The sequence below is a fragment of the Amphibalanus amphitrite genome, unplaced genomic scaffold (assembly GCF_019059575.1).
Source record: "Amphibalanus amphitrite isolate SeventyFive unplaced genomic scaffold, NRLGWU_Aamphi_draft 000468F_arrow, whole genome shotgun sequence".
NCBI classification, from domain to species: domain Eukaryota; kingdom Metazoa; phylum Arthropoda; class Thecostraca; order Balanomorpha; family Balanidae; genus Amphibalanus; species Amphibalanus amphitrite.
This window is the reverse complement of record NW_024881962.1, coordinates 369,898-395,185: the sequence shown is the minus strand read 5'-3', so window position 1 is coordinate 395,185 and position 25,288 is coordinate 369,898. Positions and strand designations below refer to the sequence as shown.

The window sequence follows — 25,288 nt, the reverse complement described above, 5'->3', positions numbered from 1 at the left end:
ATTGCCTGTATTCATTCATTTCGGGCTCCTATCGGTGTTGAAAGGCGGCATTTATTTCACTGGGGCGTCACAAACCTGCTACCCCACCATAAACCTCAGCCTATTCACTTCACGTTAGCAGTAACTAGAAGTCTCTTAGTCTCAGCATAGAGTCTCGGGTTCCGAAGGGCTGACGTGATACTGATGACACCACTGAATGCAATAGTGCAGTGCAGCCCAGGCGGCATGCTGCTTACCGGCCTGCAATTCTCTGTCACCGAGTTAGTGTTATGGATTCGGCGCCTTATTCACTAGTCCACACGAAGTATTGGAACCGTGGAACTCTTTTTGATATGCCTTATTCGGAGAATCTTATGATATGGTGATGAGGTTGTTTCTAAACGAACATTATGAAGGCAGGGTTACTTTTACAGGAAAAGTTGAGAGGGGGAATAAAGTTCGGGGCAAAGGCGGATCCAGGGGCATCTGAAAGGGGGGTGGGCGGCAATACCATTAGGTTTTTCGTTAGGATGGAGCCCGCAGAACCTTACCTACCCCCAAATCCTATTCTTTCCTCGGGTTTCAGCCACTTTATTTTGGAAGGTTGCCAAAAAATAATTTTGCTAAAAAAATATACGCACCTACCTTGGCTGTAAGGGGCGGGGGAGGTCCCAACTTGACTGCGCCCTTGCAAATGCCAATCAGTAGTATCAACCTATCAGTGGTATCAATAACTAGTAGGTATACCCCGGCCAAACATTAAGTAACGCCTTTCTAAAGAGAGAGGTTAATCCGCGCCCTGATTGGAGGTCATTTTGGCCCCCATGTGGGTTTTCTTGAAAAGCGAAAAACGGCGGCGCGCAGCGCCGCCAAATTTTTAGTACCTTACCGGCCATCAATTTGAAACCTTCGCACAAAATTTCAAGTCTTAGGTCACCTTAGGTCAGGAGTAATTGATGTCAAACTGTTCGAGCAAAAATGAGCAAAAAACATGAAATTCTTAAACGCTCACAAAAGCTACAGTTAACGAGCAATTCCAAAGTTCTTTGTGTGGTCGTGTATGTAGAGAAACGACGGCGCTACAAAACTGCAACCTCTACAACTACAAGGTGGGCAGTGATATCCGAACAAAAACTAATGAAGCACAAAACTTGAATTATTACTATTAGTATTAGTGAGCAGTGAAAGTTCCATTGGGAAAGCCGGCTGTGATGAGGTACTTTTTTTGCGCCCTGCTCTGCATGCAAAGCAGATGAACGTGAATGCTGCATAAAGAGAAAAGTCATTTATTACTCAAAGCTTTGATGCCTATGGGACAAAAATAACGTTGTTTTCCTTCAATGATTCCGGTTTGGAGGATGGTTAAACACGGCCATTGTCATATTGGGACAAAAATTTTAGATGTCTGGCCTTGGCGTCGATGAAAAAGTGAAAATAATCGTGAATAAATGGGTCGTTTCTGAGAAAGAACACAGAATATAAAAGGGGGCCCAAAAAAGGGTCACCTTCTTTTTGCGTCAAAGGAGGGGCCATGGCCCATTGCCCCCCTCCCCCTGTATCCACCCTTGGTTCGGAGAGGTAATCCCGTCCCCCGCCGGTTTCTACGCCGACGCCTGTACCGATATGTCAGTGATTGCGAAAAGACGGAAGAGACAAGACAAGAGACGGTCCCACCGACTATCCGATCGGTATCGGGTCAAATCTGGAGTTCCTGCTGCACTGAACGTAAAATGGTTGGATGGAACTGAAAATTGAAAATTAATAATTATCTTAACGCCAGCAACGTTGATTGATGACGAGAATCTGATTAACGATGACTATAGAATCTGAATAGCGAATTGATTGAAAATGGGCTCCAAAATAAATTTGAAAGGGGGAAATTCCCCCTTCCCTCCCTAGCCGTTCAGACACGATTTGAAAGGGGGAGCGGAATTTTTGAAGGGGGGAAATTCCCCTCTTCCCCCCCTTTAAAAGTAACCCTGTATGAAGGTTACATTTACGCTATGGAATGTACCTAACTATTTCTCGTTACATAAAAACTGTAATTCTGAACGTGTTAACAGGTACAACACATTGTCAAACGTCTCTTCACTGTTTGTGTTACGACAACCGTGTACATGGTAAGGGGCGCCCAGCGGGAAGGGGCGCTTCAATATCGTTTGCACCCCTATCCTAGAATACCTTCCGCCGCCACTGAGCGCCATAAGTATCACAGTAGGTATTCCTGAATATCTAGCTATGATTCATTTAGAGCATTATTATAACAGAGGCTCCCGTCCTGTTCCACCCGATAAATGTTTCGCATAAGGCTCCCAGCCAGCAATGCCCACTCGGGCCCCAATCAGTCCTTGCTTGGGCAGGCCCAACTTGGACTTCTTGGGCACTGCTCAGTTTTTTTCTTGGGCTTTGGTCGGTGTATGACACAGACCGCCGAGCAACGCCCAACAAAAAACCTGAAGCTTCAGGTATGTAGGTACAGCCCTTTCTGTCCCTCCCACTGTAGTCTCACCAGCTTCAGCTCCACTTCTAATCAGCACATATAACTCCGCACTCCTAGCACCACAGCCACTCCAGGTGACTACTCGGACGGCACTTCTCCGGACACTTTCGAATATAAAACAACCAGTTTTCATTCGTCCGCATCTCCTCAACGTAGTCTCGAAACATTACCCGATCACCAACAAAGTGAGGGTACGTGTCTAGATATCTACGACTAGGAAAGGGTCGTGAACGCCCGAACAGGCCACAGAAGTAGCTGTCGTGCTCCAAAACATCGTCCCGCTCCACAGCAGGACCGTACACGAACTTCTCGAGGCGGAGCTGGTCCTCGCCGAGCACCAGCGTCGTAGTGTCCTTTACAGTTACCAGACGTTCTCGCAGCGGTCGATAGATGTCAGAGCGGTGGTTTCGGGCTCCCCAGGCGCCTGCCAGAATGCTGACAGCGTGAAGAGGGTGGTCTCTCATCACGTGAATGGTTTTACCGGACTTGATCCACTCTTGTACGGCGTCGCTCTCCCTCTAGAAAAAAAAACATATAGATAAGTTCAGAAGTGACGGAAAAGGTCGGTCAAGACTCAAGAGTTGGGCTGTGTAAAGCGAAAGGCCTGACGATCGGTTCACTGTTCGTTGTTTCCCCTTTTCGTTGACAGACTGGGAACAAAACGACAAAGTGGTGACTGTAATAAGAGGGCTTGAGCACTAGCTACCATCGAAAAATGTATAACATGTGAAGCAACTTCATAAAAGCTCCACAGACCACATGTCACACAGAGATGCCTACAGCAGGGTGGTAGATAGAAGATAGATAGAATAAATTTATTTCATTAATCAGAACACGTACATACAAAACAATGATCGCCAATTGGTGCAAAAGCAATCTTGCTTAAATCGCAGCACCTTTCGGCTCTTATGTGCTATCGCCCGAGTCGGATCACCTCACCACTGCACGCACGCCCGCGCCGCACCCGCAGTGACCGCCGCCACGCCGCCGCCACCGCCGCCGCCCCGCCCGACCACTCCGGCTCCGGCCGGGCCCGAGGGGCCAGCCCGCCAACCCGATAGACTACCTGAACCGTCCTGTATCGGATAAGAATTTTTGAAAGAGTTGGGCCACCACTCGGTCACCACCTCCCGCAGGACTGGGTCCATTTAATAACAAAGTCAGCAACTCAGAGGAGCGGAGAACAGGAACGTTCATTTCTAGATGGATACTCAAGGCTCTAAATAGGCGATCACGAGCATTTCGGTAAAGAGGACAGTCTAAAAGAAAGTGACGAACAGTTTCACTGGGTGACCCGCATTGACATTGAGGGGAATCAGAAAGCTGTAGGGGGAAAAGGTGAGCGTTGAGCTGAGACATCCCGACCCTAAGCCTAGTGTGAACCCTGTTCCCAAATTTGGTACCGTAGGAGAAATAGTGAGGAGGGGGAGGGGTTCCCAAGTGCTTAATAAGGGCCTTTTTGAAACGTTTAATGGATGTTTCACTGCGGATGTAATTAGGAAGTGTGTTCCATAGGAAGGTGGTACTTGGTAGGTAACATTATTTCTATTTGCTGCTTATCATCGCATGTGGTTATTCATGACCAGACCAGTTTCAGAACTTCCTTTCAGCATCATACAAGCACTCCCATATCTCAGTGTTAGTGCACCCTGCCACGGTGAACCGGGCTCTTGGCACCAGGCGAGGAGGACGTCTATGCAACCCCTGAATTATCATCGAGGCGCCCGGTTCATCCCGAGTCGCGTGACGCAATCGCGGTCATGTGATACGTGTGCTACTTCTGCACGGTTTAGGGTCGGGGTAGCGTAATGTCATCGCAGATCGACCAATTATTGGCTCGTTTCCCGAAACGGTGAATTCGAATTACTCGATATAATATAAGACCTTGATGCATTCGCCGGGACTTCGGTACCTACATATATCTAATTCGATATTAATTAGGTGAAATGTATGCCAGTACCTAAAGGACAATAACTTCTCATACCACGACATAGCTAAACTTCATGCTTGTAGTGCCTTCACACCCCCCCTCGGATCAATCGCGAAAAGAAATATGTGGTCTTTAAAGATAAACGATAGTCGACGATTCAATTTCAAGTGCCATTTATTACACGCTAAGTTAGCTGTGTAACAACATAACAATAAAATAAATCAATTCAACTTTCTTAAGACGTTAAAAATACAAAAAAGCGGAGAAACATTCATTCTTTAACAACCGTTTGAGCCAAACTTCCACCCGCGCCTCACCTGTCCCAGGAGGGAGTCGAGGTCGCGACTGATGAACAGCTCCACAGACGGGTCAGCCAGCGGCAGAAAGCGCCACAGGACTCCCTCGCCGTGATGAACGCTGCTGTTGATCGAGCTGCTGCTGGTACTGCTGACCTCACATAGGTCCAGGTGCGGGTACCTGGCCGACGTAGCGATAGCGCGATGTCAAACGTTCATTCATTAATAGGTATAGAATTAACGATAACGAAATAGTCATTTACATATTTTACGCCTTTTTAAAATCAGGTGAACCGTCTTCTATCACCGGAAATTAATTATTTCTGATGATCACTTTTCAGCCCCCGGGATTTAATCCTAAAATACTAACTCGTTGTGCCAGGGGAGAGACTTCTGAATTTTGTTTTCATGCCGACCTTTCCGTTATCGGTACCTTTTATTCGTTAATCTAAAAAGTCATTTATCATAGCGGGCATGCAGTCTGAATCCATTCAAAAGGTTGAATGCCAATGCTTTTACGTTTCTACGTAGATCCACCGTGCGTAGATCTACAAGATTGCAACGTCAATGTTTGCCCAGAACTTTGTTAGTTCGATCGTTTTTCGATCGTTACTACCTATATGTATAACGACACTCAAGAGCATCACCGCGAGTGCATCGTCGCAGGAATGCATCGCTCACATGACATGGTCCCTTTCTCAAATGAAAGACTAATATATTCGTGAAGCCGGCAATTTTGCGAAAGGAAAAGGGTCCGATATAGACAATAAACAGTGATGTAACAAATATTTATGAATGGACTATGGCTTATAATTTACTAAGGAACCAAAATAAGAAATTTTGCCGACATATATATAAATATATATATAAATATATATATATATATATATATATATATATATATATATATATATATATATATATATATATATATATATATATATATATATATGTCGTTAAACAGCACCGCAGTTTTGGCTTTAGATAGTTTTCTGTTAAGTTTTTGTATCTTGTTGAAAGTTTTCTTGATTGAATCAGGAACTGTATTGATTATATCGGTTATACTCATTTAAGTCATGTTTTCCGACGCGTTTCGATTGTATTTGAGACAATCATTTTCAAGGAATGTACTAAAAAGTACCGCTAAACATGGTCGTCAGTGTAGCTATTTTGATTTGCAAAATATTGAAAATAGCCATGTTACAAATATTGCAGGTGACGAAGATACATATACACTTACACTTCACTATACTGGGTCACTGAATCACTTTAACTTTCCACTTTTTCATCATTTCCAACTCCCTTGAGTCTTAATGCATACCTAATGACACATACGTCATACACATAACACAGACAAGCATTTTTCATAACGCACAGTCTCCAGCTATTCGGTTGGAGCACATGAACAGGGCCGATAAGGACCGTTCCCCATCACTTTTCCCATCAGGATCATACACCCCAGAGCGCCAGTGAGATGTTGGTGTATCTCTGTATGTTAAGTGGTGGCTTATGTCTGCTGATGTATATGGCCTCTTGGATGAATAAGCGATAGTGGTCGCTGTTGGCGTCGATGATGTCGGTGCTGTCTTTGAGTAGTTTGTGAGTGGGTTTTTGTTTGTGTGTGACTACCCAATGTTCGACTGGTCCTGTGTCATCCTGGATGTGCATAGTCAAACGTCTCGACAAAGTTGTCGTAGTCGCACCAATGTAATGGTTGTTACAAGGCCTACAATCCTTGTGTGGACACGTAAATTTGTAAATTACGTTGGTGCGGTTCGATGTCTTTGTCGAAGCGGGACTGTTTTTCATCACTAGTTGGGATGTTTTCTTGTTTCGGTAAAAGATGTAAAGTTGAACCTGACTATTGTCGTCTGTGCAGGTGATGTTCTTCTTCAACATGTCTCTGAGGATCTTCTCATCAGTTTTGTGTTGTGTGTTCATGTAGTTCCTGTAATACAGGTGATGGACCTTGGTAGGTTGTTGTTGTTGCGCAGGTTGTGGTGGCTTGTGTCGTTTTTCAAGTTGTTTGTGGATTTCTTCGTCTACCTCGGTGTTTGTAAATCCATTGTTCACCAGAAGTTGTTTGACCCTGTCAAATTCTGTGTTCATCAAGTCATAAGTGGAACTGGTTTTTACTGCCCGTGTTATGAATGCTCGGAGCACGCTTTTCTTGTACTGAGAGGGGCATTCGCTTTTGGCATTGAGTGTTTTTCCTTTGTTGGTGGGTTTGGCGTAGACGCCAGTGAGGTATCTGTCTGGGGTGGTCTGAATAGTAACATCAAGAAAATTCAAGCTTCCATCTTGGTGTGTTTCAAAAGTAAATTTCAAAACAGAGTTGTTTTCAAGTGCTCGAATGATATCAGCTAAATGCTGTGGGTCCCTCACCTCTAAGAAAACATCATCTACGTATCGACAGTATGTCGTTGGTTTGATGTCCGGGTCACTGAAAGTACTCTCCTCGACAAAAGCCATGTAAAAGTTGGCGAATAGAGGACCGAGAGGTGAACCCATCGCCACGCCATCTTTTTGGGTGTAGAGCTTTCCATCGGGGCCACGAAATGGGGAGTCCTTAGTACACGCTTCTAGAAGGCTTCTAAGAATTTCAGGGGCAAGTGCAAGTTTGTCTAGGCCGTTACTTCTCTTGGTGTAAACCTCGTCTATAATTAACTGGATTGTTGTATCTACAGGTACGTTAGTAAAAAGGTTGTCTACATCAATAGACGCTATTTCACCTTGTGGCTTTTTAACGCGTAGTATATCTAGAAACTCGTCGGTGGATTGAACACTGTATTTGGAAGGAAGATAGGGTTTTAATAATTGGTTAAGTCTTTTTGCTAGCCTATAAGTAGATGTGCAGACTTGAGAAATAATAGGCCTTAATGGGTTGTCTGGTTTATGTGTTTTAACTGTTCCGTAGGCGTACCCTGGGGTGTACTCACCAGATATTGACTCAAAATGTACTCCGTTGATAAGAGCGTTGGCACTTTTAATGATTCTGTTGACCTTTGCTTTTAGTTTCTTGGTTGGGTCCTCCTTGATTTGTTTGAACTTGGATTGATCAGATAGTATGTTGTTCAATTTGTTAATATAGCTTTCTTTGTCTAGGATAACAAAAAGAGATGCCTTATCGGCTCGTCTGACAATGATACGGGGGTCTTCTTTCAATTGTTTTGCCGCCTCTCGAAGATCTTGCGTCAAAAGTTTGCTGTAGTCACTTCCTCTTAGCTTGCTACCTTCACCAGCTAGTTGGCCTTTCAAGTCAGGATGAACACAAATATGATCGCCAGCTTCTAGTTTCAATATACTTTGGTAAAGTAGTTCTAACTCAGTTTGCTTGTGGACAATGTTTCTTTTGGTTTGAAAATGGCAGTTGAGTCCGAGATTAAGTAACTTATGCTGTGCTTCGGTTAGTTCTACTGATGAGAGATTGATGTAGCCTTGTTGTTTTTCTACTTCTGGCAACTTAAAACTGCCACCGTAAAGTCTCGTAAGTTTCTTGGTCACTCTTACGTTGTCTTGGTGTTGGGAATTCTCAGCTTTCTCATCTAAGTACAAGAAAAGTCTGTTTTTGATGCTAGAGTCGATGTCGCTTTCACTAAGTTTCTTGTTAAGGGTGTCTACTTTTTGTTGAAGCTCACTTACTTGTGTTTGTTTCTGATTCAATTGATGCTCGACTAAGTTGCGTCGAAATGTCTCAGTAAATGGCTGTTTCTTTGCCCTATGATCATGCAGTTTCACATCAGAGTATTTGGGCAGGATATTTTCTTTGAGGCATATGTCGTTAAACAGCACCGCAGTTTTGGCTTTAGATAGTTTTCTGTTAAGTTTTTGTATCTTGTTGAAAGTTTTCTTGATTGAATCAGGAACTGTATTGATTATATCGGTTATACTCATTTAAGTCATGTTTTCCGACGCGTTTCGATTGTATTTGAGACAATCATTTTCAAGGAATGTACTAAAAAGTACCGCTAAACATGGTCGTCAGTGTAGCTATTTTGATTTGCAAAATATTGAAAATAGCCATGTTACAAATATTGCAGGTGACGAAGATACATATACACTTACACTTCACTATACTGGGTCACTGAATCACTTTAACTTTCCACTTTTTCATCATTTCCAACTCCCTTGAGTCTTAATGCATACCTAATGACACATACGTCATACACATAACACAGACAAGCATTTTTCATAACGCACAGTCTCCAGCTATTCGGTTGGAGCACATGAACAGGGCCGATAAGGACCGTTCCCCATCACTTTTCCCATCAGGATCATACACCCCAGAGCGCCAGTGAGATGTTGGTGTATCTCTGTATGTTAAGTGGTGGCTTATGTCTGCTGATGTATATGGCCTCTTGGATGAATAAGCGATAGTGGTCGCTGTTGGCGTCGATGATGTCGGTGCTGTCTTTGAGTAGTTTGTGAGTGGGTTTTTGTTTGTGTGTGACTACCCAATGTTCGACTGGTCCTGTGTCATCCTGGATGTGCATAGTCAAACGTCTCGACAAAGTTGTCGTAGTCGCACCAATGTAATGGTTGTTACAAGGCCTACAATCCTTGTGTGGACACGTAAATTTGTAAATTACGTTGGTGCGGTTCGATGTCTTTGTCGAAGCGGGACTGTTTTTCATCACTAGTTGGGATGTTTTCTTGTTTCGGTAAAAGATGTAAAGTTGAACCTGACTATTGTCGTCTGTGCAGGTGATGTTCAACTTTACATCTACAACTTTACATCAGGTTCAACTTTACATCTTTTACCGAAACAAGAAAACATCCCAACTAGTGATGAAAAACAGTCCCGCTTCGACAAAGACATCGAACCGCACCAACGTAATTTACAAATTTACGTGTCCACACAAGGATTGTAGGCCTTGTAACAACCATTACATTGGTGCGACTACGACAACTTTGTCGAGACGTTTGACTATGCACATCCAGGATGACACAGGACCAGTCGAACATTGGGTAGTCACACACAAACAAAAACCCACTCACAAACTACTCAAAGACAGCACCGACATCATCGACGCCAACAGCGACCACTATCGCTTATTCATCCAAGAGGCCATATACATCAGCAGACATAAGCCACCACTTAACATACAGAGATACACCAACATCTCACTGGCGCTCTGGGGTGTATGATCCGGGCCTTGGTAACAACTGGATTTCCATTACGTCATGGGTGATGATGTCACACCACGGGTGACGTTTCACTGCTGCTGCTGCTGTCCACGGAGGGCAGCGTTTGTGAGTGGAAAACAGTTGCAACATTGTAAATGAAGGCAGTATTGGCGCTTATGCTACATATGAAATTTATAACAACATATTGATATTAGTGAATGCTTATTTTTTGTTACTTTTCATAAACCCTCCATTTCAGGGTCTGCATGCAAAATTTCTGTTATTTTAGAGTCAAGCTATTGTACTAAGGGATTTATTTTGGCAATTTAGTCATTTGTTAGGTTATCAGGCTGCAGAAACTTTTAGTTGAGGTTGGTATCCACTATCCAGTTGCAGCTATAATTGTGTCATATTTTGTATCATTTTCTGAACATGTAAACACCTACCTATTTGAATTCAAATTTCGTGATTGTAGAAAATCAGTTACCCTCACATTGCAGCGTGGATTAGAACAATTAACCACACTTGTTATACTAAAAGCCTGTTTGCCATCAATTTTGGGAATCCAAATCAGTAGGTGGAACTATGGTCATGAGTACCCAAATATAGGAACGTTGCCATTTTTGGGAACGGAGTTCCCAAATATGGGAACGGGCGTTCCCATTTATGAGAACGGAAGGTAATTTTTCGGCCGTTCACCCACTAAAACTCATTAGTGCATCACATCTCAAAAAAGTGCACGCTAATTCAAGTATCTACTAAGTCTCTATAAAATTATCTTTAATCTGACCGTTGAACAAGGAAATTGACCGTCGAATGATATTTTTAATGATTTTTTGAAATGACGGAATGGTGAAAACATGGGTTATACTACATTTAACATGCAATTTTAAGGAAAATGAAGCGTTTTTTACAGTTTGAGGTCAAGTATAATAATTTTCGCCTGGTTATGAAGTTTCATACTAGCGACACCAGATGCTGACATATGCAAGCGAACACGCGGACAGTCCCGAGGTAATATTGTTGACTTTTGGTGTCGGGGCGCACGACCGCGTGGAACATCAGTGATTTTACCGAACTACTGTTGTAAACTCAGTTTCAGTGGTTTAAAATTATTCAGCTGTGTTTTATCAGCCCGGAAAGACATATTTTATTTGGATGCTAGCTGTTTAGCGTTGTTTTATAAGCAGAGTCATGAGCGTGGTTTTTGTCTTCCGTGTTTCTAAGCGTGATCGTTTTGGGGGAATTTCTCTTATATAGGTCGCTCTGTGTGGCTAATTTATAATTTTTATGCTGATTTCGATCATTCCTCGTGCCCATCCTACCAGGCCTTTTGCCACTTACACTCATTAAGAAAGGAAAAAAACTAGATTTTCATTGGGACTAGGTGTTATGAGGGTGTAACATATTCAGCGTTCCCATTTTTGGATACTTTCTTGTGCTCGTCAACTATCGGTGATAAACAGACAGGTGCTTGACATGTCTCCACCCTCGGCGCGAACGGTGGATATAGGTATGGAATGGGAAGACCTTGTTGAACATCGCTGAGCGTTGTGAATTGCGTAATCCTGCAGAGGGGGGGGGGGCGTGCCCGCTGCGAGATCGACGGGAATAAAAGCGCAGAAGACCGGGCGAAACATGCGACGGTCTTGCCGGAAAGGTCATCTGATGATTGTTGCGTTAACAATAATTTGCGGCGTTGGACGTGATGCTTGTTAATGAAAAGAGCCCCTGAAAGGCTTCGGTGAAATCGTTCCCAATTTTGGGTACGCCGTTCCCATAATAAGGAACGCTTGCAGCGCCAGTGTACGAGAGCGTTCCCAAATTTGGGCTCGCGGCCCGGATGATGGACTGCTTTAGAAATACGGGAACGATTTGAAACTACGATGGGCCTTACAATATCAAACTCTTTCCCAACAATATTGAGACAAATGTCAGTCGGTTCACGATCGTTTTATATTCTTTGGACGTCATTTAACGGTTCTTTTTCTTGTTTTAAATAATGCCTACATGGCGTTCCCATATTTGGGTTTATCGTTCCCAAACATGGGAACGAAAATGCGTTCCCGAAAATGGATACGCTTGACCATAGTTCCGCCTACTGAAATTGGGTATTGGTAAGGTAGATGTAGCACAAGCTGCCCGATGCACGAGAATGGGTCTTTCTAACCAAACCTTACCTAACCTGACCTACAACCTACAGCCTTAAACCTAAAATTTACAACCTACGACCTAGTCCTACGGTATGGCATATCACAACAGCTTGTGCTACGTCTGCTACCATGACCCAACTTTGTGCCAATTCATACCAACTTAGGATGACAGTCACTGCAGATGTGTGCTGACCATGCAGGTCTTTGTTACAATTGCAATTCTATTGTGTTACAGGTTCGGCGTTCTACAGCTGCAACCCGCCATGGCTGGGCCACCGCGGCGGCATCACCTTCAGGGTGGACCTGCCTGTGGCCACCCGCCGGTCGGACCCGCCTGCAGTCCGCAGGGAAGCTGCCCTGCGAGCCATTGCAGAGCTCCCGCACCCGGACGTCACTATCTGGTCGGACGGCTCGGCTCGCGGCGGACGGAACAGGGCGGCGCAGGCACTGATCCAGTTCCACCACCTCAACAGAGAAGAGACCGTGCGCGCTCCTGCAGGGGCGGTCTGCTCCAGCCTAAGAGCAGAACTGACCGCCATGCGCGAGGCGTTCGCGGCTGTGGCCGGCCTGGAGGACGGGGAGTTGGCATCGACCAAGTCGGTCCGCCTCCTCACCGACTCAAGGTCTGGGCTCCAACTACTCGGCCGCGGCCCAGCTAACCAGACCATGGCCCTGGCCGCCGAGGTGTGGAGGCTGCTGAGTGCTGAGCACCCTCGCCGAGAACGGCACCGAGACGGTGCTCCAGTGGGTGCCAGGCTATGCCGGGCTGGACGGCAACGAAACCGCCGACCGCCTGGCTGGCGAGGCCACGGCGGGCGACCAAGACAGCGCACCGATCGACCTGTCGAGTGCGCGGGCCGCCGTCACGCGCCATGTCCGGGAGCTGTCGCGACAGAGGGCAACCGCTGCCCACCCGCACCCGGACCCCACGCCTGGCCACGACTCCCTGGCGCGCTGGGGTCGGTGACGCTGTCCCAGCTGAGGACCGGCACATCACCGCTGACCCGTGACACGCTCCACAAGATTGGCCCGGAAGCCGACGACGAATGCCCCGCGTGCGGGGAGCCCGACAGCGCGGCGCACCTACTGACCGATTGTCCGGCCTATGAGGCGGCCCGCCGCCGCCGCTGGGGTGTCGACCCTCGCCTGGTCGACGTCCTCGGCGGCCCGGCGACGAAGGTCGTCACCTTCATCGAGGATGTTGGGCGGACCGAGCCGCCGCTCGACCCGCCTGCGCCGCCGCCCCCCTGAGCGGGTTGGCGATGGGATGCAGAAGAAGAAGAAGAAGCAACTGCCAGCGCGCCATGGCGGCGAAGCCGAGTTCCGCCGCTGGACCGCCCGCGCAATGGCCAGCACAGACAAGAGACAACCGAATCACAACACCTACAATTACCTTATTGTTATGGTATTGACATTGTTACAATTAACCCTGCTCTTTCGAGCGTGGATGCACGCTGAAATTGTCGCATAATTCCATGCAGCTTCCACCCTTCTGCAATACAAAGTTTGAATACAAAGTAGTCTTACAATAGGTTTAGAACTTATGTGCAGATTGTCGATGCTGGTTGACTTGATGATTGGAATTGTGTTTATCTGTTTCATCTGTTTTGACTTAAATATATGGCCATGGACTATGGCCTACCTTGGGAAGTGTCTCTGATTTCAACAAAACATTTTTCATCAGGATACGCTGCAGGGTACATAGTACATACGTAGTGAAAATTTTGAGCATGTATGGGTGCGCATGTGGAGATGAAGACTGCGAATGAGACGGACTACGACGGTTTTTGAACCAATTAAATCTGATTGACAACATAATGTAGGACTAAAAACTGACTGTCAGAAGAATATTCACAGAATATTCACTTCACCCGGTACAACGAAAAGGGAAAGTCAGGGAACGGAGGCAGGGTACATCTCGAAGATCAATCAAATTGCAGGTGCCGATTGGTTATGGATCATCGTAGCTCAATGTACTGCCTTGTGCTTCTTTATTGATTGAAATTGCTTCCACCTTGTATTGAAAGAAGTTATTATGGAAGATTTTAAAAAGGTTCTGGAAAAATTCAAATACTTTGAATTTATATTTCTGCAGAATTATACACCCGTATCATTCTTTACATGTCAATATTTGTATATTATCTAGCATATAAGAAAATAGTGGCCTCAAGTTTCTAGAAAATATCTGATTTTGCTCTCTGGGCCACTGCAGATCCCTAAAAAGTTAGGAGCCGTCTTCATTATTTAATGTATAAAACCAAATAAATTATCACTGCTCAAAAGTGGAAGAAATGACAAATTAAAAAAAGTTTTCCTACAGCGTTGCAATCCAGATTTCAAGATAGTGATGGGCGCACTAGAAAGCAAGTAAAAGTACTCCACAAGGTAAAAGTAAGGAACAAGAATATCCTTATACTGTTTCAGAATTCGGTAACAAACATTTTTTTTGTGTGTTTTAAATACCCGAACAGATCGATTCCAGAATCAGTCTTGATGATATTATATGGTTTTTGTATGGTGTTCGTGGTACTTGAATGACCAAAGTCAGTACATGTCCATCACCTTTCGATATTTCCGTGGTGCTCGCTCCCATTTCATAGCTGCTCACGGTGTTTTCTGCTGACGTCATATGGTGCTGCTCCACTAGCGCCACCATACGGCGTCAGCTGGCGAATTATCCAGTTAATACCAGAGCCCTATGATCCTGATGGGAAAAGTGATGGGGAACGGTCCTTATCGGCCCTGTTCATGTGCTCCAACCGAATAGCTGGAGACTGTGCGTTATGAAAAATGCTTGTCTGTGTTATGTGTATGACGTATGTGTCATTAGGTATGCATTAAGACTCAAGGGAGTTGGAAATGATGAAAAAGTGGAAAGTTAAAGTGATTCAGTGACCCAGTATAGTGAAGTGTAAGTGTATATGTATCTTCGTCACCTGCAATATTTGTAACATGGCTATTTTCAATATTTTGCAAATCAAAATAGCTACACTGACGACCATGTTTAGCGGTACTTTTTAGTACATTCCTTGAAAATGATTGTCTCAAATACAATCGAAACGCGTCGGAAAACATGACTTAAAGGGACCCTCCCACCTTCAAAAAAGTTAATGAATTGGCATAAAAGTGATGTAGCGTGAATCACAAAGAGCGAAAATGAACATCTACCAAATTTTACCGGAAAATATTCACCCGTTTTCGAGATATAAGACTTTTATTTTTGTTTACTTTTAGGGAAATCCGCTGTTTCTATGACGTCACATAAAGGTTTTCTTTACGTCGGCATTTGGAAGCAATAGTTTGGTATCAAAGTGCGACAAATATTGCGCGAATGATGCGTTTATCTTATCAAGGTCAATATATGATGGCCAATAAAGGATTCCAGGACAATTCTTATGGCATTTCTTCGTATCGCAATTCTTCGTCTGCAAATCTTCGTCAGGGCATTTATTCGTACCTATCGCATTACTTTGTCTCGCACCAGGGTATATGAAAATCGGCTCGCATTTCTTCTTCAACGCAAATATATGCAAGAGTAAGCATTGAGGGACAAATAAATACACCGACGAAGATTTGTAGACGAAGAAATGCGGACGAAAAATTGTGCTACGAAGAAATGTCATGCGAGGATTCGTTCGGGTACCATGACATTTATGTGATTTCAAAGTCAAGGTTCACAGCTGATCTGCTAAATCAAGCCAAGAATCCAAACTATCAAAAAACTATAAATATTTGTTTGTCTGTCACAGAGGTCTCAAGCAATATAAGGTTGACATATGTTGGATCAAAAATCTACTGCCACAACTCACATCTCCTGCCTTAGTTTATCATTGTTGTTTTAACTTGCTTTCAAGAGAAACAGAAGCCAGTATCTGATATCACTTCAGATGATTGTTTCAAGATCTGAGTTCAAATGGAAATAAAAGCAAGATCAAGATGAAACAGGGATTATTGCTGTTAAAGTAGTTTGGCCATGATACAACAAGCACATAAATCATTAGCCAAATCAAATACTGGTTGGTTTGTCAAGATGTTTGTTGTCTGTCGTCTGTCGAGCTGCTATGAACACTGAACGCTCTCACTAGAGAGTAGTTTAAGTTGAATGGTAGTGAGCTGTAATTAGACAAAGCAGCTATTCAGTGCTCACATCAAGCCAGGCTAGGAAATGGCATCAACTGTGGTGGGAGGAAGCAGGTTCGGCAGCCCTATGTTGTAAACTTCTGTTATGTCTTGTGTTTGATCAACTGATGTTTTCTGCTCTGTTTTGTGCAGTGATAGTAGCAGGTAACTGCATGCTTGTCAAATTATGTGAATAAACGAATTCATAACATTGCATTTTTCTCTCCATGCAAGGAACAAGTAAGATGTTGTAGAAAATGTAATAGAGGGCTGCATTGCTGATTTTGCACTTTATCAGAGCTTTATTTAGAATTGCTTTCCTGAAAGCTACACACAGGCCACAGTGCTGAAATTCACAATGTCATAGCTTTTGGCAGAAAAAAGAAAAGACTTACCTAGGTAAAATTGGCTGAAAGTATGGCAGAGCAGGTCTCGATGCGTATGCCCATCCGTGTGCTTGCCGAAGCCGAACTGACTGCAACACATTTAACTCTGACCCACCATGGTGGCTGGCATATCCTGAACTTTCACCACTCTAAACAAGACAACTTTCAGCCCTCAGCATTGTATTAAAACACTGTACAAAACACTCAAAATTTGTTTCAGTGCCATCCACGGACAACATCAGTCGCCATTCACCAGGCCAGTAAAAACAGAATAGATAATAGCTTCAAACCCATGTAGTCAGAGTTACTAGGTCTGCACCTCAAAACAAAATCCAGGTGACATTCACCACGCCAGTAAAAAACAGGTACTTAGGTAACGTAACAGCTTCAAATCTGGTAACATGTTGGTCGGACTTTACACTACCATATTTACATGGAATAATATGATACCAAACAATAGTGCAACCATTCTGGACAACAAAAGTGTATGATAAAATTAATTTAGAATACTCTGGCAGCATGATTTACGAGCACAGGCAGGTGTTACCTACCAGCCTTCTCAATGCTCGTAAAACCAACATTGTAGTTTTGATTTTACCTTACATGATAACACACTTGGCTGCAATGGCACATTCAATTTAATACTGTGAAAAGACCAGTTATAACCACTTCACAAGCACAATTGCACCTCATGCCGACATCCTTTTCCAAAGACAGTCAGCAGCGTCTTTCGTCTAAACTGGAAGATAAATCCCCTTTCAACTGTTAACATCAAAAATATTTCTTCATGGTGTGACTGTGATCTCCATATGGAAACCTTGCAGGGAAAGAATTAATGTCAATTGTCAGCTCTTCAAATTTCTTTGGACTTTAACTTGCAGTACCATATCCAGTTTGCTTTGATATTTTGTTTTTTATTCCATGTTGAAGTTGAACACCAAGCTCCAGATATAGCAGGCAGCTTGATCATCTTCGGCCTTGGTATAATATCAGTCCAAGTTCCAGTGGTGGGTATCTTCTAATATTCAAATTAAAATGAAAAGCAATAGGCTTTCTCAGCGCCGACGACGGATTTCACGTTGATAAAAAAGGGAGCTCAAGGTCAGCAAAACTCGGGTTCAAGGAATGGCGGGCGTTGAAATGACTGCTGACGTCATCAAAAAACCGCTAATGGTTAAGAGATAGGGACTAAGCTGGTCCCACCCTGCAAGTAAAGGGAAGAAATTTCTTGAACACCATAAAGCTGCGGGGGTTGCGACCAGGATAAATGGTGGTTTCTGAGCCTGGCCGCAAACTTGGCTATCTCAACTCAAAACTAATGTTAAAGGGACCATCCCACCTTAACATTAGTTTTGAGTTGAGATAGCCAAGTTTGCGGCCAGGCTCAGAAACCACCATTTATCCTGGTCGCAACCCCCGCAGCTTTATGGTGTTCAAGAAATTTCTTCCCTTTACTTGCAGGGTGGGACCAGCTTAGTCCCTATCTCTTAACCATTAGCGGTTTTTTGATGACGTCAGCAGTCATTTCAACGCCCGCCATTCCTTGAACCCGAGTTTTGCTGACCTTGAGCTCCCTTGTTTATCAACGTGAAATCCGTCGTCGGCGCTGAGAAAGCATGTTGCTTTTCATTTTAATTTGAATATTAGAAGATACCCACCACTGGAACTTGGACTGATATTATACCAAGGCCGAAGATGATCAAGCTGCCTGCTATATCTGGAGCTTGGTGTTCAACTTCAACATGGAATAAAAAACAAAATATCAAAGCAAACTGGATATGGTACTGCAAGTTAAAGTCCAAAGAAATTTGAAGAGCTGACAATTGACATTAATTCTTTTCCTGCAAGGTTTCCATATGGAGATCAAAGTCACACCATGAAGAAATATTTTTGATGTTAACAGTTGAAAGGGGATTTATCTTCCAGTTTTGACGAAAGACGCTGCTGACTGTCTTTGGAAAAGGATGTCGGCATGAGGTGCAATTGTGCTTGTGAAGTGGTTATAACTGGTCTTTTCACAGTATTAAATTAAATGTGCCATTGCAGCCAAGTGTGTTATCATGTAAGGTAAAATCAAAACTACAATGTTGGTTTTACGAGCATTGAGAAGGCTGGTAGGTAACACCTGCCTGTGCTCGTAAATCATGCTGCCAGAGTATTCTAAATTAATTTTATCATACACTTTTGTTGTCCAGAATGGTTGCACTATTGTTTGGTATCATATTATTCCATGTAAATATGGTAGTGTAAAGTCCGACCAACATGTTACCAGATTTGAAGCTGTTACGTTACCTAAGTACCTGTTTTTTACTGGCGTGGTGAATGTCACCTGGATTTTGTTTTGAGGTGCAGACCTAGTAACTCTGACTACATGGGTTTGAAGCTATTATCTATTCTGTTTTTACTGGCCTGGTGAATGGCGACTGATGTTGTCCGTGGATGGCACTGAAACAAATTTTGAGTGTTTTGTACAGTGTTTTAATACAATGCTGAGGGCTGAAAGTTGTCTTGTTTAGAGTGGTGAAAGTTCTGGATATGCCAGCCACCATGGTGGGTCAGAGTTAAATGTGTTGCAGTCAGTTCGGCTTCGGCAAGCACACGGATGGGCATACGCATCAAGACCTGCTCTGCCATACTTTCAGCCAATTTAACCTCGGTAAGTCTTTTCTTTTTTCTGCCAAAAGCTATGACATTGTGAATTTCAGCACTGTGGCCTGTGTGTAGCTTTCAGGAAAGCAATTCTAAATAAAGCTCTGATAAAGTGCAAAATCAGCAATGCAGCCCTCTATTACATTTTCTACAACATCTTACTTGTTCCTTGCATGGAGAGAAAAATGCAATGTTATGAATTCGTTTATTCACATAATTTGACAAGCATGCAGTTACCTGCTACTATCACTGCACAAAACAGAGCAGAAAACATCAGTTGATCAAACACAAGACATAACAGAAGTTTACAACATAGGGCTGCCGAACCTGCTTCCTCCCACCACAGTTGATGCCATTTCCTAGCCTGGCTTGATGTGAGCACTGAATAGCTGCTTTGTCTAATTACAGCTCACTACCATTCAACTTAAACTACTCTCTTTAAAGTAAGAGTGAGGGCAGCTCACTCTTTCAGTGTTCATAGCAGCTCGACAGACGACAGACAACAAACATCTTGACAAACCAACCAGTATTTGATTTGGCTAATGATTTATGTGCTTGTTGTATCATGGCCAAAATACTTTAACAGCAATAATCCCTGTTTCATCTTGATCTTGCTTTTATTTCCATTTGAACTCAGATCTTGAAACAATCATCTGAAGTGATATCAGATACTGGCTTCTGTTTCTCTTGAAAGCAAGTTAAAACAACAATGATAAACTAAGGCAGGAGATGTGAGTTGTGACAGTAGATTTTTGATTCAACATATGTCAACCTTATATTGCTTGAGACCTCTGTGACAGACAAATATTTATAGTTTTTTGATAGTTTGGATTCTTGGCTTGATTTAGCAGATCAGCTGTGAACCTTGACTTTGAAATCACATAAATGTCATGGTACCCGAACGAATCCTCGCATGACATTTCTTCGTAGCACAATTTTTCGTCCGCATTTCTTCGTCTACAAATCTTCGTCGGTGCATTTATTTGTCCCTCAATGCTTACTCTTGCATATATTTGCGTTGAAGAAGAAATGCGAGCCGATTTTCATATACCCTGGTGCGAGACAAAGTAATGCGATAGGTACGAATAAATGCCCTGACGAAGATTTGCAGACGAAGAATTGCGATACGAAGAAATGCCATAAGAATTGTCCTGGAATCCTTTATTGGCCATCATATATTGACCTTGATAAGATAAACGCATCATTCGCGCAATATTTGTCGCACTTTGATACCAAACTATTGCTTCCAAATGCCGACGTAAAGAAAACCTTTATGTGACGTCATAGAAACAGCGGATTTCCCAAAAAGTAAACAAAAATAAAAGTCTTATATCTCGAAAACGGGTGAATATTTTCCGGTAAAATTTGGTAGATGTTCATTTTCGCTCTTTGTGATTCACGCTACATCACTTTTATGCCAATTCATTAACTTTTTTGAAGGTGGGAGGGTCCCTTTAAGGTGGGATGGTCCCTTTAAATGAGTATAACCGATATAATCAATACAGTTCCTGATTCAATCAAGAAAACTTTCAACAAGATACAAAAACTTAACAGAAAACTATCTAAAGCCAAAACTGCGGTGCTGTTTAACGACATATGCCTCAAAGAAAATATCCTGCCCAAATACTCTGATGTGAAACTGCATGATCATAGGGCAAAGAAACAGCCATTTACTGAGACATTTCGACGCAACTTAGTCGAGCATCAATTGAATCAGAAACAAACACAAGTAAGTGAGCTTCAACAAAAAGTAGACACCCTTAACAAGAAACTTAGTGAAAGCGACATCGACTCTAGCATCAAAAACAGACTTTTCTTGTACTTAGATGAGAAAGCTGAGAATTCCCAACACCAAGACAACGTAAGAGTGACCAAGAAACTTACGAGACTTTACGGTGGCAGTTTTAAGTTGCCAGAAGTAGAAAAACAACAAGGCTACATCAATCTCTCATCAGTAGAACTAACCGAAGCACAGCATAAGTTACTTAATCTCGGACTCAACTGCCATTTTCAAACCAAAAGAAACATTGTCCACAAGCAAACTGAGTTAGAACTACTTTACCAAAGTATATTGAAACTAGAAGCTGGCGATCATATTTGTGTTCATCCTGACTTGAAAGGCCAACTAGCTGGTGAAGGTAGCAAGCTAAGAGGAAGTGACTACAGCAAACTTTTGACGCAAGATCTTCGAGAGGCGGCAAAACAATTGAAAGAAGACCCCCGTATCATTGTCAGACGAGCCGATAAGGCATCTCTTTTTGTTATCCTAGACAAAGAAAGCTATATTAACAAATTGAACAACATACTATCTGATCAATCCAAGTTCAAACAAATCAAGGAGGACCCAACCAAGAAACTAAAAGCAAAGGTCAACAGAATCATTAAAAGTGCCAACGCTCTTATCAACGGAGTACATTTTGAGTCAATATCTGGTGAGTACACCCCAGGGTACGCCTACGGAACAGTTAAAACACATAAACCAGACAACCCATTAAGGCCTATTATTTCTCAAGTCTGCACATCTACTTATAGGCTAGCAAAAAGACTTAACCAATTATTAAAACCCTATCTTCCTTCCAAATACAGTGTTCAATCCACCGACGAGTTTCTAGATATACTACGCGTTAAAAAGCCACAAGGTGAAATAGCGTCTATTGATGTAGACAACCTTTTTACTAACGTACCTGTAGATACAACAATCCAGTTAATTATAGACGAGGTTTACACCAAGAGAAGTAACGGCCTAGACAAACTTGCACTTGCCCCTGAAATTCTTAGAAGCCTTCTAGAAGCGTGTACTAAGGACTCCCCATTTCGTGGCCCCGATGGAAAGCTCTACACCCAAAAAGATGGCGTGGCGATGGGTTCACCTCTCGGTCCTCTATTCGCCAACTTTTACATGGCTTTTGTCGAGGAGAGTACTTTCAGTGACCCGGACATCAAACCAACGACATACTGTCGATACGTAGATGATGTTTTCTTAGAGGTGAGGGACCCACAGCATTTAGCTGATATCATTCGAGCACTTGAAAACAACTCTGTTTTGAAATTTACTTTTGAAACACACCAAGATGGAAGCTTGAATTTTCTTGATGTTACTATTCAGACCACCCCAGACAGATACCTCACTGGCGTCTACGCCAAACCCACCAACAAAGGAAAAACACTCAATGCCAAAAGCGAATGCCCCTCTCAGTACAAGAAAAGCGTGCTCCGAGCATTCATAACACGGGCAGTAAAAACCAGTTCCACTTATGACTTGATGAACACAGAATTTGACAGGGTCAAACAACTTCTGGTGAACAATGGATTTACAAACACCGAGGTAGACGAAGAAATCCACAAACAACTTGAAAAACGACACAAGCCACCACAACCTGCGCAACAACAACAACCTACCAAGGTCCATCACCTGTATTACAGGAACTACATGAACACACAACACAAAACTGATGAGAAGATCCTCAGAGACATGTTGAAGAAGAACATCACCTGCACAGACGACAATAGTCAGGTTCAACTTTACATCTTTTACCGAAACAAGAAAACATCCCAACTAGTGATGAAAAACAGTCCCGCTTCGACAAAGACATCGAACCGCACCAACGTAATTTACAAATTTACGTGTCCACACAAGGATTGTAGGCCTTGTAACAACCATTACATTGGTGCGACTACGACAACTTTGTCGAGACGTTTGACTATGCACATCCAGGATGACACAGGACCAGTCGAACATTGGGTAGTCACACACAAACAAAAACCCACTCACAAACTACTCAAAGACAGCACCGACATCATCGACGCCAACAGCGACCACTATCGCTTATTCATCCAAGAGGCCATATACATCAGCAGACATAAGCCACCACTTAACATACAGAGATACACCAACATCTCACTGGCGCTCTGGGGTGTATGATCCTGATGGGAAAAGTGATGGGGAACGGTCCTTATCGGCCCTGTTCATGTGCTCCAACCGAATAGCTGGAGACTGTGCGTTATGAAAAATGCTTGTCTGTGTTATGTGTATGACGTATGTGTCATTAGGTATGCATTAAGACTCAAGGGAGTTGGAAATGATGAAAAAGTGGAAAGTTAAAGTGATTCAGTGACCCAGTATAGTGAAGTGTAAGTGTATATGTATCTTCGTCACCTGCAATATTTGTAACATGGCTATTTTCAATATTTTGCAAATCAAAATAGCTACACTGACGACCATGTTTAGCGGTACTTTTTAGTACATTCCTTGAAAATGATTGTCTCAAATACAATCGAAACGCGTCGGAAAACATGACTTAAATGAGTATAACCGATATAATCAATACAGTTCCTGATTCAATCAAGAAAACTTTCAACAAGATACAAAAACTTAACAGAAAACTATCTAAAGCCAAAACTGCGGTGCTGTTTAACGACATATGCCTCAAAGAAAATATCCTGCCCAAATACTCTGTATATATATATATATATATATATATATATATATATATATATATATATATATATATATATATATATATATATATATATATATATATATATATATATATATATATATATATCAGTCTATTCTTATTGCAAACCGCTTTATCTCATAGTACAGCATACCGACCTGCAGACGACAGGACACAGCCAGGGCAGGAGTGTCCTCTCCGGGTCCCTGTAGTACACCCTCATCACCCAGCCGGGGTAGTAGCGCGGTAGGAGGGCAGCGTTGGCTGCGATCCCTCGGAAGTAAGCCGTATCCACTCCTCCGAACCAGCTGAAGGAAACCACCCGCTGGCGAGGACCGCGGAGAGCGGCGAAACCGGCGCAGGAGGAGGTAACACGACGCGCGCGGGGAGGGAGACGTCTTCGGCACTGGCAGCCGGGCAGCGGGTTGACGAGTTCTCGTTCTTTGTAAGGTTGATGCGGGACTGGAATTGGTTCCCGAGACGGCTGAGTGATATTTGCGTCGAAGACTGCTCTTTTCAAAGAATGCGACTCTGTTTCAAGAGAGTGATCTTCTGCAGAAGTTCGTTTGCTCATATTGGGAGCAAGCAGCACAGCTCTTGATGAAACATCGCCCGACTCAGCCGCCGTCTTTGAAATCCCCGTCGAAGACCACTGCTCCGACACCACCACCCTGTCCTTTTGTATCGAAGCACCGATCTCCCTGCTTTCCCTCGTCAGGACTGTGACATCTTCATCACAGCGCATTACCATCAACACAAGCAGTGCAGCGCCTGTAACCATGACTGCAACGAACAGAGCCGCACGGAGCCGTCTGCGGCGCATGCTGTCAGTTGTCACACGCTGTCAACTGCACAGTGTCGACAGTCTCAATGCCTCGCCGGCTCACAACTTGTTTTTGTTTCGCGCCGTACGAATTTCCGCTGACTGCAGAGACTTGGCACTCTCCAGCAGTAGAGAACAATTCCCACTACCTCACCGCCAGCCTCCGCTCAGTTCGTACAATCACTGCCGGCTGCACAGACTCAACTGACACTCCCAGCAGATGAGGGTGATCTTCAGCCGGCGGCCCTCCTCCCGCGCCCACCCCCGCACCTGGCTGGCTGCAGGTCCGGCTCCGCGCGGGGACGGGAGCGGACCGCTGCGCTGGTCAAGGCCCGCCGTCCATCTGCCACTCGTGATGCACGGCACTGATAAACCGCCGTGGATGCTGCAGCAGCAATCAACCGGCGGGGATATACATAATGCAACACGAGAAAGGCGCACGAATAGGCCACCCCATGGATGCGACGACAGGGAGGAGATTTTAGTGCTAATAAAATGGCAACTGAACGGTCGTTCGTTCTCTCATTCCCGGTATAAGCGTAGTCTTCGTTGCTTTAGAATGTAAAATAAAATATACGCTTTAGTAAATAATCCGTAAAAACTAGCCTTACCAATCAGCAATGGGTATTTAATCCGTTAAAGTGTTTCCAATTGCATTCGAGCTTAAAACTTGGGCAGTGGGCAGTGAACAAATATATATGCAGGTACGAGAAAGATGGAAACCAAGTCCATCAGGGATATAGAGATAAATTTAAAGTAAGCACAGTTTGATTCGTTTGTATCCTTTATTGACCATCAAACACAATGTTATGATTAATACGAATTCCAATTATCTGCATGACGCTCGGGCCGTAATACCAAATCGTTAC

General features: G+C 43.6%; 2 protein-coding genes across 3 annotated transcripts in view; one reads left to right on the top strand and one right to left on the bottom strand.

The window, feature by feature from the left end:
- Positions 1 to 9,394, bottom strand: part of LOC122392079 (glycogen [starch] synthase-like) — a 28,940-nt gene extending 19,546 nt beyond the window's left edge. The window contains exons 1-3 of one of the 2 annotated variants that reach the window (XR_006258451.1): positions 5,946 to 9,394; positions 4,727 to 4,886; positions 2,845 to 2,997 (exon numbers count right to left, since the gene is read on the bottom strand). The gene's annotated coding sequence lies outside the window, so the exon portion shown is untranslated. The remainder of the gene's footprint in view (positions 1 to 2,844; positions 2,998 to 4,726; positions 4,887 to 5,945) is intronic. The other variant, XM_043386580.1, reaches the window with a different exon arrangement.
- Positions 6,977 to 23,586, top strand: LOC122392080. Its single transcript, XM_043386582.1, has 2 exons — positions 6,977 to 7,015; positions 20,821 to 23,586. The coding sequence occupies exon 2, from the start codon at positions 22,000 to 22,002 to the stop codon at positions 23,059 to 23,061; it is 1,062 nt and encodes a 353-aa protein (XP_043242517.1). The 5' UTR covers positions 6,977 to 7,015; positions 20,821 to 21,999; the 3' UTR covers positions 23,062 to 23,586.
- Positions 23,587 to 25,288: the final 1,702 nt, after the last annotated feature.

Coding starts and splice junctions, on each gene's coding strand:
- LOC122392080 (XM_043386582.1), top strand. CDS start 22,000: ATGGGTTCACCTCTCGGTCCTCTATTCGCCAACTTTTACATGGCTTTT.